General features: G+C 40.0%; 1 protein-coding gene across 5 annotated transcripts; it reads right to left on the bottom strand.

Annotated features, from left to right (window-relative positions):
• Positions 1–2,581: 2,581 nt before the first annotated feature.
• pcmtd2a (protein-L-isoaspartate (D-aspartate) O-methyltransferase domain containing 2a) lies at positions 2,582–12,916 on the bottom strand. 5 transcript variants are annotated; one of them, XM_020051409.2, is made up of 9 exons: positions 12,758–12,916; positions 12,634–12,666; positions 12,275–12,360; positions 11,629–11,935; positions 10,476–10,532; positions 8,475–8,577; positions 7,874–8,045; positions 6,613–6,736; positions 2,582–3,368 (listed from the first exon to the last, which is right to left on the bottom strand). In XM_020051409.2, the coding sequence occupies exons 4-9, from the start codon at positions 11,933–11,935 to the stop codon at positions 2,923–2,925; spliced, it is 1,209 nt and encodes a 402-aa protein (XP_019906968.1). In that variant the 5' UTR covers positions 12,275–12,360; positions 12,634–12,666; positions 12,758–12,916; the 3' UTR covers positions 2,582–2,922. The 5 variants fall into 5 exon arrangements, with proteins under 5 accessions (XP_019906968.1, XP_019906969.1, XP_019906965.1 ...); XM_020051410.2 differs by lacking the exon at positions 12,275–12,360; XM_020051406.2 differs by lacking the exon at positions 12,275–12,360 and having other exon boundaries at positions 12,634–12,916.
• Between the last annotated feature and the right edge of the window lie 100 nt (positions 12,917–13,016).

Here is a 13,016-nt window from a genome sequence, read left to right as displayed (position 1 = left end):
ACACCTTTCTATCAGTACCACAATTATTTTTAGCAATTTGAGCTACAGTACCTTGTCTGTTGGATCAGACCACACGGGCCAGCCTTCACTCCCCACGTGCATCACTGAGGCTTGGCCTCCCATGACCCTGTTGCCAGTTCACCGCTCTTTTCCTTACTTTGACCACTTTTGATAGGTACTGACCACTGCAGACCTGGAACACCCCACACGGGCTGCAGTTTTGGAGATGCTCTGAACCAGTCGTCTAGACATCACAATTTGGCTCTTGTCAATGTCGCTCAGGTTCTTATGCTTGCCCATTTTTCCTGCTTCTAACATCTCAACTTTGACGACAGAATGTTCACTGGATGCCTAGTATGTCCCACCCACAGATAGGTGCCATGATAAGATGATCTGTGTTATTCCCTTCACCTGTCAGTGGTCATAATGTAATGGCTTATCGGTGTATGTTTTCTCTCCAAATGAACACACTAACTGGTGGTGTTAGGTACTGTGTAACAACCCACAGCTGCTTACTGGGGAAACCCTCATAACAGCTTGATAATTCTCACAAATCCCAATTTATTATTAGTAGCGTATAGTTGCCACATCAACTCTCATTGATGAGCTGAGGAGAGTTGATCAGAATGTTTTAAGCACAGTTCTGCTTATCACACTAGTTGCACAACCATTAACTTTAAACCCACAAGACTGAATTGTTACATTTCATGATATTTTCTGCTGGCTCACTGAGATTAGAATATTATGGACATTTGTAAATATTTTTTCACTTTTCACCAAGTATCCTCCCCTGTTTTGAGGTATCTAATTTGTGATTAAAGCCCTGACCTAATACGTGTGCAGAAGTCAAACTCTGGCCTTGCAAGGAGGCAACTAATCATTTATCACTGTTATCATAGAAATAGAATATATGTTTCATCTTTTTTGTAACTTTGCTTAATAGCTGATAGAATTTTATGTTAATATTTATTTTTATATCTGGCTTTTTCACATTTTGTTAATGAGGTGAATACAAAAGTATGGAATAAAATGTCCACAGATACTGTGCATAAATTGAATAGGTTAACCAGTATATCTTTTAGTTTGTATTAAAGTACCTGAGAATTTAGTCGGGTTGCATTTCAGTAATGATCGCTTAGTCAGGCTGCATTTTGGTAATGATCATTTGAGATGAAAATGTAAAAAATCCAGGGAGAAATTATTAATGTATTAACAATACAACACTTTCCCAAAAACGACACGTTAGTCCTCTGATTGATATACATATATTTTGCAGATTTATCAGATTTTTTACTCAATTTGCAACAGACATTTTAACAATGGTTTGGTGAGAATCACCCAGGTATGCTTTCACTTCCAAATGAGAAGTCTGGGCATGTGGAGGAATATTGTAAATTACAGACACTGCGTAAACATTGCTATAGAGGGTTTGAATGAATTCCCACATTGAAAATTATAAGCATTATAAATCCACTTAGGGCTTTAAGTCCTTGAACATCAAATTAATCACAGTCAAAGTCATCAATCTCAGAAAAATCCCATTTACAAAATCCAAAGAAGGAGAAAAGTCATATGTGGAGGAAGAGTGCCGGTATCAGGAACAAGACAATACCTCAAAGGAAGGGTAGCAAGGAATAGCGGTAATAGGTGGGACATTGTGAAATGATGATATGATAGTGTTAAGAGGGGTTGTTGGCATATTCTAAGGTGGGCTGGTGTTGGTGAAGGCTTTGGGAATAGTGCCGACCTTACATTACCTTGCATTCCCCTACAGTATATTGGGCAAAGTATTCAGACCGCTTTGCTTTTTCCTCATTTTGTTTTTACAGCCTTATTCAAAACTGGATTTTATTAGATTTTTTTCAACATCAATGTATACAACATAAACTATAATGACCAAGCAGAAACAGGTTTTCAGAAATGTTTTAAAAGAGTATAAGTATTGTACAAGTATTTTGGGGCGAAGGTTCACCTAAGCACACAGCCAAGACAATGCAAGAGTGGCTTTGGAATGAGTCTGGAAAATTACTTTAGTGGTCCAGAGCTGAATGAGAGAAACTCAGATACAGGTATGAATAGCTTGTTGCTTCATACCCAAGATGACTCAAGGATATAATCGCTGCCAAAGTTGCTTCAGTACTGAGTGAAGGGTACTACACATTTACATTACTGAGTAAAGGGTACTACACATTTACATTCATGAGTAAATGTAAAATCTGTGTTTTTGTTTTGTTTTTTAGACATTTTCAAAAAAGACTGCTCGGTAATTATAGGGTCTTGTGTGTAGACTGAAGGAAAACAAATCAAATGTAATAAATTTTAGAACAAAGCTGTAATGTAACAAAATGTGGGAAAAGAGAGGGATATGGATACTTTCTGAATGCACTGTAACCCTGTCTGTACCCCCGTCTGTAGACTGGAGGGTGTACCTTGGCTATTAGTGCAGGCAGTGTTTCTCAACCCTGCTCCTGGACACCCCCCTGCCCTGCATGTTTTAGATCTCTCCCTGCCCTAACATATCTGATGTAGCTCATGAAGGACTTGATAATGAGTTGATCAGTTGAATCAGGTGTGACAGAGCAGGGAGATATCGAAAACATGCAGGGCAGGGGGGAGGGGGGGGGGTGTCCAGGAGCAGGGTTGAGAAACACTGGTGTAGGGGGAGATGGCATTATAACCATATTGATACTTCTCATCCAATTCTTCTTTTCATTCACTTCAACATGAAGTTTCTAAGGGGTCGAATTGGAAGCCAGGTTACTTGCTGGTGGAAATATGGTACTAATCTTATCCATTTCAGTAGGTATCTGACTATTTCTCACCAATTCATTACTTTTGAACCCATAAAATGGAGTCAACAGGGGCATCGGGATGGAAATAAGTTAGAGAATGGGAGCACAGCATATGGTCTGGTGTGCCACCCTACTTCTCTCTGTAGTGGAGGAGATACATCTTCAGAGGCTCAGGGAGCGGAAGAGCCAGGATCCTCTCTCTCAGCAGGTTCACTGGAGCCTCATGCAAAAGGGCTCCTCCCTCCCTCCTCTCCTCTCCCTGCTCCTCCTCCTCCTCAGGCCCTCCTAAAACCCTGCAATTCCCTTCTTCTTCCTCCTCCTCCTCCTCTTCAGTGTCAGTGCCGGAGCGGTTGTTGTTGTCGTCCATTGGCCCAGGGATGAGGCGGCTCATAAATATGTAACGGTTAGAGAGCAGGGCGGAGCCTCTTTGTTGGGCACGCCTCCGGCGGAGTTGCTCCCCGCTGTGTGTCAGCCTCCTCCTGGGCAACGGCCCCGGCCCCGCCACTGTCCTCTTCAATGTCAAGCGAATAGAGATGCGAGCCAAGTCCTGCAGAGTCCGCACCTCAAACATGGCCGCTGAGGATACACAGTGCACAAACGGCAAGAAGAAGCCATTTCACAACCTCCCACACAAACCTAGAGATGAACCTTCTGCCATATATTTTTGGAATGAGTCCAACACCCATTTGAGGAATCAGTGTTCAACAAGTGTCACCCCTCGCCCCCTCGCCCCCTCGCCCAGTGTTCTCTCAGTCTACTGGGCCTGTATTCAATGCCTCCCTGAGAAGGAGAGCTGATCGAGAATTAGTTCCACCCGTCCTACGTCTTATAAATGATCAAATAAAATGACAATTGTATTCTACACCACCATACCTGCACTGAGATGCTTTATTAATAGAGGCCCACATCTCTTAAATGGTCACTCAACCCACAGACACTCCATTGGAGAACTAACATTTGTAGTCAAATTGAACATGTTCAAACATTCGATTCATTAGAAATAATTAACAACGTTAATGTTTTGTAGCCGTTAACACATTTTTCTTTTTTTGAGCCAACTATAGTTACTGCTTGACTTGAGCGGTTGGGAGCTGTCACTCATTCATTTGCAACAGTATGAGGGTACCTATTTGGCACTTGACTTGTGCTGGAGTGGTAGCACATTACATTACCTTTTTCAATATAACAATGTAGAGTAGCCTACGCATTCATGTCATGAATCGTGTTTACTCGCCACTTGTCTTTGAATCCTGACGTTAAATGGAGCGTTTATGCTTTTAACGACAGTTTATGTGTGAATGGGGTGTAACAGCACATTCATACTCATACATTAGAACACAGTCTGCACTGTTCCAAGCTGGAAATTAGATTAAGAACAGCCATGCCTCTTTGACCTGATCCCTAGACACTGTGTGTGCAAGAGTCCACCTGTTCACCTTGCTTTTAGCATAGTAAGTTATTTTATTTTGTTGCTAGCCTAAACTAGGCATTCATTTTGTCACCAGTCGCATTTCCACTAAAACATATTATAATCGCATAACTAAAAACTATTATGCTTAGCACAAATAAATTAGATATCTCATCCAGATTAATATTTGTAGATAAACATCTCTGGCTATCATTTAATAAAGAAACACATAGCTATTTGGCTGTGGCCAAATACCTATTAGAAAAGCAAATTCCAACCACATTCTAGCCTTAAAATCAAAGGCCAAAACCAGAAAAGGCATAGTTGTGATTCAGTGTCTGTCAGATAGGGGGCTGATATGTGTTTCATACAGAATCCTAAAATAGCTGTTATTGTGCCTTTATCAAGAGCAAAATGTTAGGAGATGGTAGAATTATTGGATGAATCAGAGACAAGCAACTTTTCAATTAACATGGGCTAAAAAAAACATGTGCCTGGTCATTGCAGCAATTTAAGGGGAGAAATCTAAGGGCCATGAACATACCCTGTTCAAATTGGACCAACATGGAAAAAAATCTTTTAAAATTGCGATTAATTGAGATTAACTACAGATTCTTTTGCGATTAATCGCTATTCATTATTTTAATCATTTTACAGCACTAACACACAAACGTATACATATACACAGTGGATATAAAAAGTCTACACACCCCTGTTAAAATGCCAGGTTCTTGTGATGTAAAAGAATGAGACATAGATAAATCATGTCAGAACTTTTTCCATTTTTAATCTGACCTATAACATGAACAATTCAATTGAAAAACAAACTGAAATCTTTGAGGCGTAAAAAAAATCTGAATAACCTGGTTGCATAAGTGTGCACAACCTTAAACTAATACTTTGTTGAAGCACCTTTTGATTTTATTACAGTACTCAGTCTTTTTGGGTAGGAGTCTATTAGCATGGCACATCTTGACGTGTTAATATTTGTCCACCCTTTTTTGCAAAAGCGCTCCAAATCTGTCAGATTGCGAGGACATCTCCTGTGCACAGCCCTCTTCAGATCACCCCACAGATGTTCAACTGGATTCAGGCCTGGGCTCTGGCTGGGCCATTCCAAAACGTTAATCTTCTTCTGGTGAAGCCATGCTTTTGTGGATTTGGATGTGTGCTTTGGGTCGTTGTCGTGCTGAAAGGTGAACTTCCTGTTCATCTTCAGATTTCTAACGGACGCCTGAAGGTTCTGTGCAAAAATTGCCTGGTATTTGGAACTGTTCATAATTCCCTCCACCCTGACTAAGGCCTTGGTCCCAGCTGAAGAAAAACAGCCCCAAAGTATGATGTTGCCACCACCATGCTTCACTGTGGGTATGGTGTTCTTTGGGTGATGTGCAGTGTTATTTTTGCGCCAAACATACCTTTTGGCATTATGGCCAAAAGGCTCAACCTTGGTTTCATCAGACCATAACACATTTTCCCACATGCTTTTGGGGGACTTGATGTTTGTTTTTGCAAACTTCAGCCAAGCTTGAATGTTTTTCTTTGTAAGAAAAGGCTTCCGCCACCCTACCCCATAGCCCATTCAAATGAAGAATACGGGAGACTGTTGTCACGTAGCACACAGCCTTTAACAGTTCCTTTAATGTTGATGTAGGCCTCTTGGAAGCCTCCCTGACCAGTTTTCTTCTTGTCTTTTCATACATTTTGGAGGGATGTCCAGTTCTTGGTAATGTCTCTGTTGTGCCATATTTTCTCCACTTCATGATGACTGTCTTCACTGTGTTTCATGGTATATCTAATGCTTTGGAAATTATTTTGTACCCTTCTCCTGACTGATATCTTTCAACAATGAAATCCCTTGGATGCTTTGGAAGCTCTCTGTGAACCATGGCTTTTGCTCTGAGATGCAACTAAGAAAATGTCAGGAAAAATTCTACTACTACTAGAACAGCTGAACTTCATTTGTGATTAATCAGAGTTACTTTAAATGATGGCAGGTGTGTAATGACCATTTAACATGAGTTTGAATGTGATTGGTTAATTCTGAACACTGCCACATCCCCAGTTATAAGAGGGTGTGCACACTTATGCAACCAGGTTATTGTAAGGTTTTTGTTTTTCATTTTTCCCCCTTGAAGATTTCAGTTTGTTTTTCAATTGAATTGTTCACATTATAGGTCACATTAAGAGTGGAAAAAGTTCTGACATGATTTCTCTTTGTCTCATTCTTTTCACAATCACCAAAACCTGACATTTTAACAGGGGTGTGTAGACTTCTTATATCCACTGTATATATATATATATATATATATATATATATATATATATATATATATATATATATATATATATATATATATATATATGACAGAAAATATATACAAATGACAGATGTGCTGGTAAAGTACTTACGTAAAGGCACTGCTTTGGGTTTACTGTTGTCTCTGTGTTTGGGCAACACTAGTGGGGCAAAGGACACAGCAATGATCTTTTTGGTCTCCCAGTTGTTGTAGCCTGTTCGAGTGATCTTGGTCAACTAAAGACATGAGGTAAAATAATGTGTTTATGTGTATTAGAAATGAGTTTGTAGAAGCTGTACTAAATACAATCTTTACTGTCATTTACAACTTACAACTGCTCATAAGTTTGCATACCCTGGCAAAAATTTGGCATACATTTTGAAAATATGACTGATCATGCTAAATAAAATTATTTATTTATTATCACATAGTTGTTTGGCTCCTTTTTAAATCATAATGAAATCACCCAAATGGCCCTGATCAAAAGGTGACATGCGTGAAAATGGCTATTTAAGGTGAATTTCCCTCACCTGTGGCTTTTTAAATTGCAATTAGTGTCTATGTATAAATAGTCAATACCACCTGCAAGAATTCTGGGCCTCATAGACAACTATTACAAAAGACTGAAGATGTATTAAGAACTAAGGGTATGCAGACTTTTGAACAGGGGTCAGTAAAAAAAAAATCTTTGTTACCATGTTTTCTTATATGATTGTGCCATTCTGTTATGACCTATAGTTGAACGTGAATCCCATAAGAAATAAAAGATGTGTTTTGGCTGCTCACAAGTGTTTTCTTTGAAAATGGTACATATATTACCAATTGTTCAAGGGTATGCAAACGTTTGAGCACAGCTGTATATAAATAATTTCTATAAACCCTAGTCACAAGTCGCTACACCCCAAGAAAATTACTGTCAATATGTGAATTTTTAGCGTGGGTATAAGGTATAAAAACATTTCTAGGACAAAGAAAAACAATAAATAAACTTTACAACAGACTATCTGAAAGACAGGAAAGATGGACGCCCCAAAACACCAAAACAGATTCCAGTACTAGAAATAGGTATTGGGGAAGATGTGATTCTACCGGAGTTCATTCTGGTTTTCAAATACATAAATCACATTTATTTTATAGAACCCTATATACATTAGCACTTGTCACTAAGTGCTTTTTTGCAGATACCCAGCCTGAAACCCCAAAGAGCAATTAACAACAAGAACTGATGCACAGTCTACTGTAGGAAAAAAATCTGTAAAAGTGGTCATATCATTACAGACACAATGTAGCCTTGTAAAACCATCTTGTTTGCCAAGCACACCACTGCTTTCACTTAATATATTGCGTGTGGGTGTGCATGTGTGCACGCTGACCTTTTCTTCCAATGGCAGCACAAGGATTCCACCCACTTTGAGCAGGTTCTTCATGTAGTCCTCCTGCTCCCTCTGTACACCAGCTCCACAATACACCCTGTCATACTGACTACATTCTGGGGCAATCTCCATACAGTTCCCTTTGACAAAGCAGGGCTCACAGAACTCAAACCTGCATCCACACACACACACACAGACACACACACACACACACACCTATGTTCAGAGCTTTGGTGTAGTGGTAATACTCTCCAGCACAAGTCACATTTACAGCTCCCCACCAAAGACCAGGATAGAAACCCAGCCTCCTCCCATCCTGCTGTTCTCCCAGCTGCCTTTCAACCCCTCTATTTTCTACTGTCTAAATAAAGTGAAAATGACCCCCAAAATGATATCCTTTAAAAATAAACATACCTAGAATTCCCCTATTCCAGAGCCACATCTGAAGATTCTTGGATACCTGTGGCACTCCCAACAGATTCCTTTTGAGTATTATAGCTCATTACAGAGAAATAACATAGCTCCTATAACTCTGGAATCACATCTATGCTTTTATTTCTACTACCTTCTCACAATCTATTTTATTATGATACTCTCCTACCTATCAAAGCTGTCGCTGGTCTTGATGAAGAATTCCAGTTTCTGATATGCATACTCAATGACATCTTGGTGTAGCTCCACCCCATGGTTCACTCCAAATGGACCTACAGTAAGGTAAGAGACAGTCCAAGGACATTTTAATATGTTTACCTTATTCTTTTTTATTCAAAGATTTATGTAAAAGTGTATGTATAGCAATGCAAAAGCGTACGTAAACTGAATGAAATATTAGGAAAAACAGTGTAAAGGTGTATGTAAACCAGTGTAAAGGCATATGTAAAGCAGTGTCAAGGCATATGTAAAAATGTAGTGCCCTCCACAATTGTTGGAACCATTGATAATGATGATCAAATAAGGGTATTGAGAGAAATCTGAAATGTATGTAACATTTTGTAATAAACGTAAAATTGTTCAAAGAAAAATTCTTTATGAATAAATGTTTCTTAAAGCGTGTCATGATTATTGACACCCTTGCGGGTAGTACTTAGAATCTCTTTAGATCCTTCAGAGTTGTTTTTCCTCACTTGTGCCCTCTCCTTTTCAGCTTTCCACACAGGTTTTCAATGCGGCTGGGATGGCCATTGCAAAACTTGATTCTTTGCTAATTAAAGGTGAATTTCCCACACTTGCGGCTTTTTAAATTGCAATTAGTGTTTGTGTATAAAGAGTCAATGGGTTTGTTAGGTCTCACGTGGATGCACTGTGCAGGCTAGATACTGAGCCATGGGGAGCAGAAAATAACTGTCAAAAGACCTGCGTAACAAGGTAATGGAATTTTATAAAGATAGAAAAGGATATAAAAATATATCCAAAGTCCTGCAAATGCCAGTCAGTACTGTTCAATCACTTATTAAGAAGGTCAGGTAGACCAAGAAAGATTTCAGCCAAAACTGCCAGAAGAATTGATCGGGATACAAAGAAAAACCCACAGGTAACCTCAGGAGAAATAAAGGTTGCTCTGGAAAAAGATGGTGTGGTTGTTTCAAGGAGCACAATATGACAATACTTGAACAAAAATGAGCTACATGGTCGAGTTTCCACAAAGAAGCCTTTACTGCACCAATGCCACAAAAAAGCCTGGTTACAATATGACCGACAGCACCTTGACATGCCTCACAGCATCTGGCACACTGTAATTTGGAGTGACAAGACCAAAATAGAGCTTTATGGTCACAACCATAAGCGCTATGTTTGGAGAGGGGTCAACAAGGCCTATAGTGAGTTACGCCCAATTGCAAATTCTATTTTACTACTGTTGCTAGTGCTATACTATTACTGTTACATATTATTACCTAGGAACCTGTTCTGAAATATAACAAAGTTTCATACATTTCAATTGTAGAGGATGGGGCTGGGGAACAATGAAGGACACAGACTCTCAGATAGCCAAAGCTCTTTCTGAAGACATCCTGTATTTTTTCATATCGCAATATACACTCACCAAAAGGATTATTAGGAACACCTGTTCAATTTCTCATTAATGCAATTATCTTATCAACCAATCACATGGCAGTTGCTTCAATGCATTTAGGGGTGTGGTCCTGGTCAAGACAATCTCCTGAACTCCAAACTGAATGTCAGAATGGGAAAGAAAGGTGATTTAAGCAATTTTGAGCGTGGCATGGTTGTTGGTGCCAGACGGGCTGGTCTGAGTATTTCACAATCTGCTCAGTTACTGGGATTTTCACGCACAACCATTTCTAGGGTTTACAAAGAATGGTGTGAAAAGGGAAAAACATCCAGTATGCGGCAGTCCTGTGGGCGACAATGCCTTGTTGATGCTAGAGGTCAGAGGAGAATGAGCCGACTGATTCAAGCTGATAGAAGAGCAACTTTGACTGAAATAACCACTCGTTACAACCGAGGTATGCAGCAAAGCATTTGTGAAGCCACAACACGCACAACCTTGAGGCGGATGGGCTACAACAGCAGAAGACCCCACCGGGTACCACTCATCTCCACTACATATAGGAAAAAGAGGCTACAATTTGCACAAGCTCACCAAAATTGGACAGTTGAAGACTGGAAGAATGTTGCCTGGTCTGATGAGTCTCGATTTCTGTTGAGACATTCAGATGGTAGAGTCAGAATTTGGCGTAAACAGAATGAGAACATGGATCCATCAAGCCTTGTTACCACTGTGCAGGCTGGTGGTGGTGTAATGGTGTGGGGGATGTTTTCTTGGCACACTTTAGGCCCCTTAGTGCCAATTGGGCATCGTTTAAATGCCACGGCCTACCTGAGCATTGTTTCTGACCATGTCCATCCCTTTATGACCACCATGTACCCATCCTCTGATGGCTACTTCCAGCAGGATAATGCACCATGTCACAAAGCTCGAATAATTTCAAATTGGTTTCTTGAACATGACAATGAGTTCACTGTACTAAAATGGCCCCCACAGTCACCAGATCTCAACCCAATAGAGCATATTTGGGATGTGGTGGAACGGGAGCTTCGTGCCCTGGACATGCATCCCACAAATCTCCATCAACTGCAAGATGCTATCCTATCAATATGGGCCAACATTTCTAAAGAATGCTTTCAGCACCTTGTTGAATCAATGCCACGTAGAATTAAGGCAGTTCTGAAGGCGAAAGGGGGTCAAACACAGTATTAGTATGGTGTTTCTAATAATCCTTTAGGTGAGTGTATATTGCAGAAAAACAAAATATCCCAATGTCAGTTATTTCCAATATTGTGCAACCCTAGTGGTGAGTAATACATTTTTGTATGGATCTTTAAGAATGCTTTATATCCTGCTGGTAGATCCAACGACAAACCAGTTTTAGCCTCCTTGCAGAGGCAGTCACCCTCACAACAGCACATATACACCACCATTTCCTATAAGTGGAGTCTTTTTTAGGGGTGCCAATAACCGTGAAAAAACTATTTATTTATTGTACAAAAATAGCTTTTTAAACAATTTTACCTAAAGGTTTGATTATTGTCCCATATATCAACCAGATATCAACACATTTTCATAGATTTTCATAACCAAGGCTTCTATTAATCTTGGAGGGCATTGTATTTTTAAGATACTCTTGGAATCAAATAAAAGTCACCACAGATTTAAGTTTAAGTTTCTAGTGAATGTCCATCCTTTTTTTCCACCCAATCTAGATTTCACCTGGATGGGTACTGTCCTTTCTCACCCAGTATAAGTCCCACCATGGTGCTGAGGTAGCCTGTACCACTGCCCAGGTTGAGGAAGGACAAGCCCGGCTCAAGGTCCAGGGCCTCCATCACCTCTGAGTAGATGCAAGGGGCTGAAAGGTGGATGTTCCCATGCCTCCATGCCAGGTCCTTGTAGGCGCTATCACGGAACTCTTCAAGGTAGTAGTCAGCCCGGTCGATGGCCCTGAAAGCTCGCTCCACCAGGTCTGAGCGGATGTACTGGGCCTCCTTTAAGTTGTCAATCAACTCATCATTATCCTCCCCTGCACTAACGGCTCCTCCCATCTTCGCGGTCAGAGAGACAGAGAAAGAGATAGAGACAGGAGTGAATTGTAATGTAATTTAGTGAGATCAGGCTGATTTAAGTAAAATACTCACACAAAAAGTCTAAAAAATATTGATCAGCTGATTCATCCATCTCCCCAAGGAGCATAAAAAGCTTCCATATTTTTTTAAAACATTTAGCAAAGGTACCCTCAGGCCCTGCATAGTTATTGCATTGCTATACTTTTACATTAACCACTCACTTATTTTCCATATGCATTCAACAAAGAATTATGAAGGTGTGTGTAAACGATGGGCATGTGTAATACAGGTCAATGTAGAGGTATATAATCAACTAGCCTAGTTTTCGTGTTTTCTTGAGTTGCCGGGGGATGGCACTGCCACACTACAAGAGAATCATAGGGACTGATGACGTCTCTTCGGAACTGCAGGAGGTATATTTCCCACCAATCAACGCACACTCAAAATACAGCTGCGCCACTGAATAACAAAAGACTCTGGCGTGTGTATTAAAAAAATATTCTCATTGTTTCCAAAACAAGTGCAACCAACATTTTGGGAGACATTTGGTGATACGTATGGTGTATATTCGTCATAGCGTTTCTGTGCATTCTTTAAAAATTGTTTGATAAAGGTTTTTGTTGTTTAACAACCAACCACACATGTCCACGAACTACATAAAACAAACATGTTATCACCTTTGTCTTTGTTGATGTCGTCTATGAAGCGCACTGCAGTGGTACACGGGAGAAAACAGAAATAGGCAGGCTGGAGGAGCAAACAAAGAAACTCGCCATAAAAATACGAAGCAACTGTCTTTACCTTATGGAAGTGACGTTTATTCGACGCTGCTTTATAGTGTCAACTGTATTTAGCAAAATGATGTTAAAATCGGGAGTTGTTACTCTCTCGGTCCTCCCATAAACATTCAATATGTCACCAAATTTTGGATGTAAACATTGACCAGCTGACACTGACGTCACACACTCAAACACCAAAATATGCGATCAGTAACTTCTCTTCGATTAAATCCTGTTTTGCATTGACCGAGATGAATACTGACGATTTTTCTAAAATAGCA

The sequence above is a fragment of the Esox lucius genome, chromosome 12 (assembly GCF_011004845.1).
Source record: "Esox lucius isolate fEsoLuc1 chromosome 12, fEsoLuc1.pri, whole genome shotgun sequence".
NCBI classification, from domain to species: domain Eukaryota; kingdom Metazoa; phylum Chordata; class Actinopteri; order Esociformes; family Esocidae; genus Esox; species Esox lucius.
The sequence above is the reverse complement of the archived record's forward strand: the minus strand, read 5'-3'. Positions and strand labels throughout refer to the sequence as shown.

Excerpts from the sequence above, each read along its gene's own strand:
- pcmtd2a (XM_020051406.2), bottom strand. The coding sequence starts at position 11,935 with ATGGGAGGAGCCGTTAGTGCAGGGGAGGATAATGATGAGTTGATTGAC. Across the intron at positions 10,533-11,628 it reads CATGGTGGGACTTATACTGG|AAATCGAGACTCATCAGACC; the intron begins GTGAGAAAGGAC and ends ATGTCTCAACAG. Across the intron at positions 8,578-10,475 it reads TCTTCAACTGTCCAATTTTG|GTCCATTTGGAGTGAACCAT; the intron begins GTGAGCTTGTGC and ends ACCTTACTGTAG.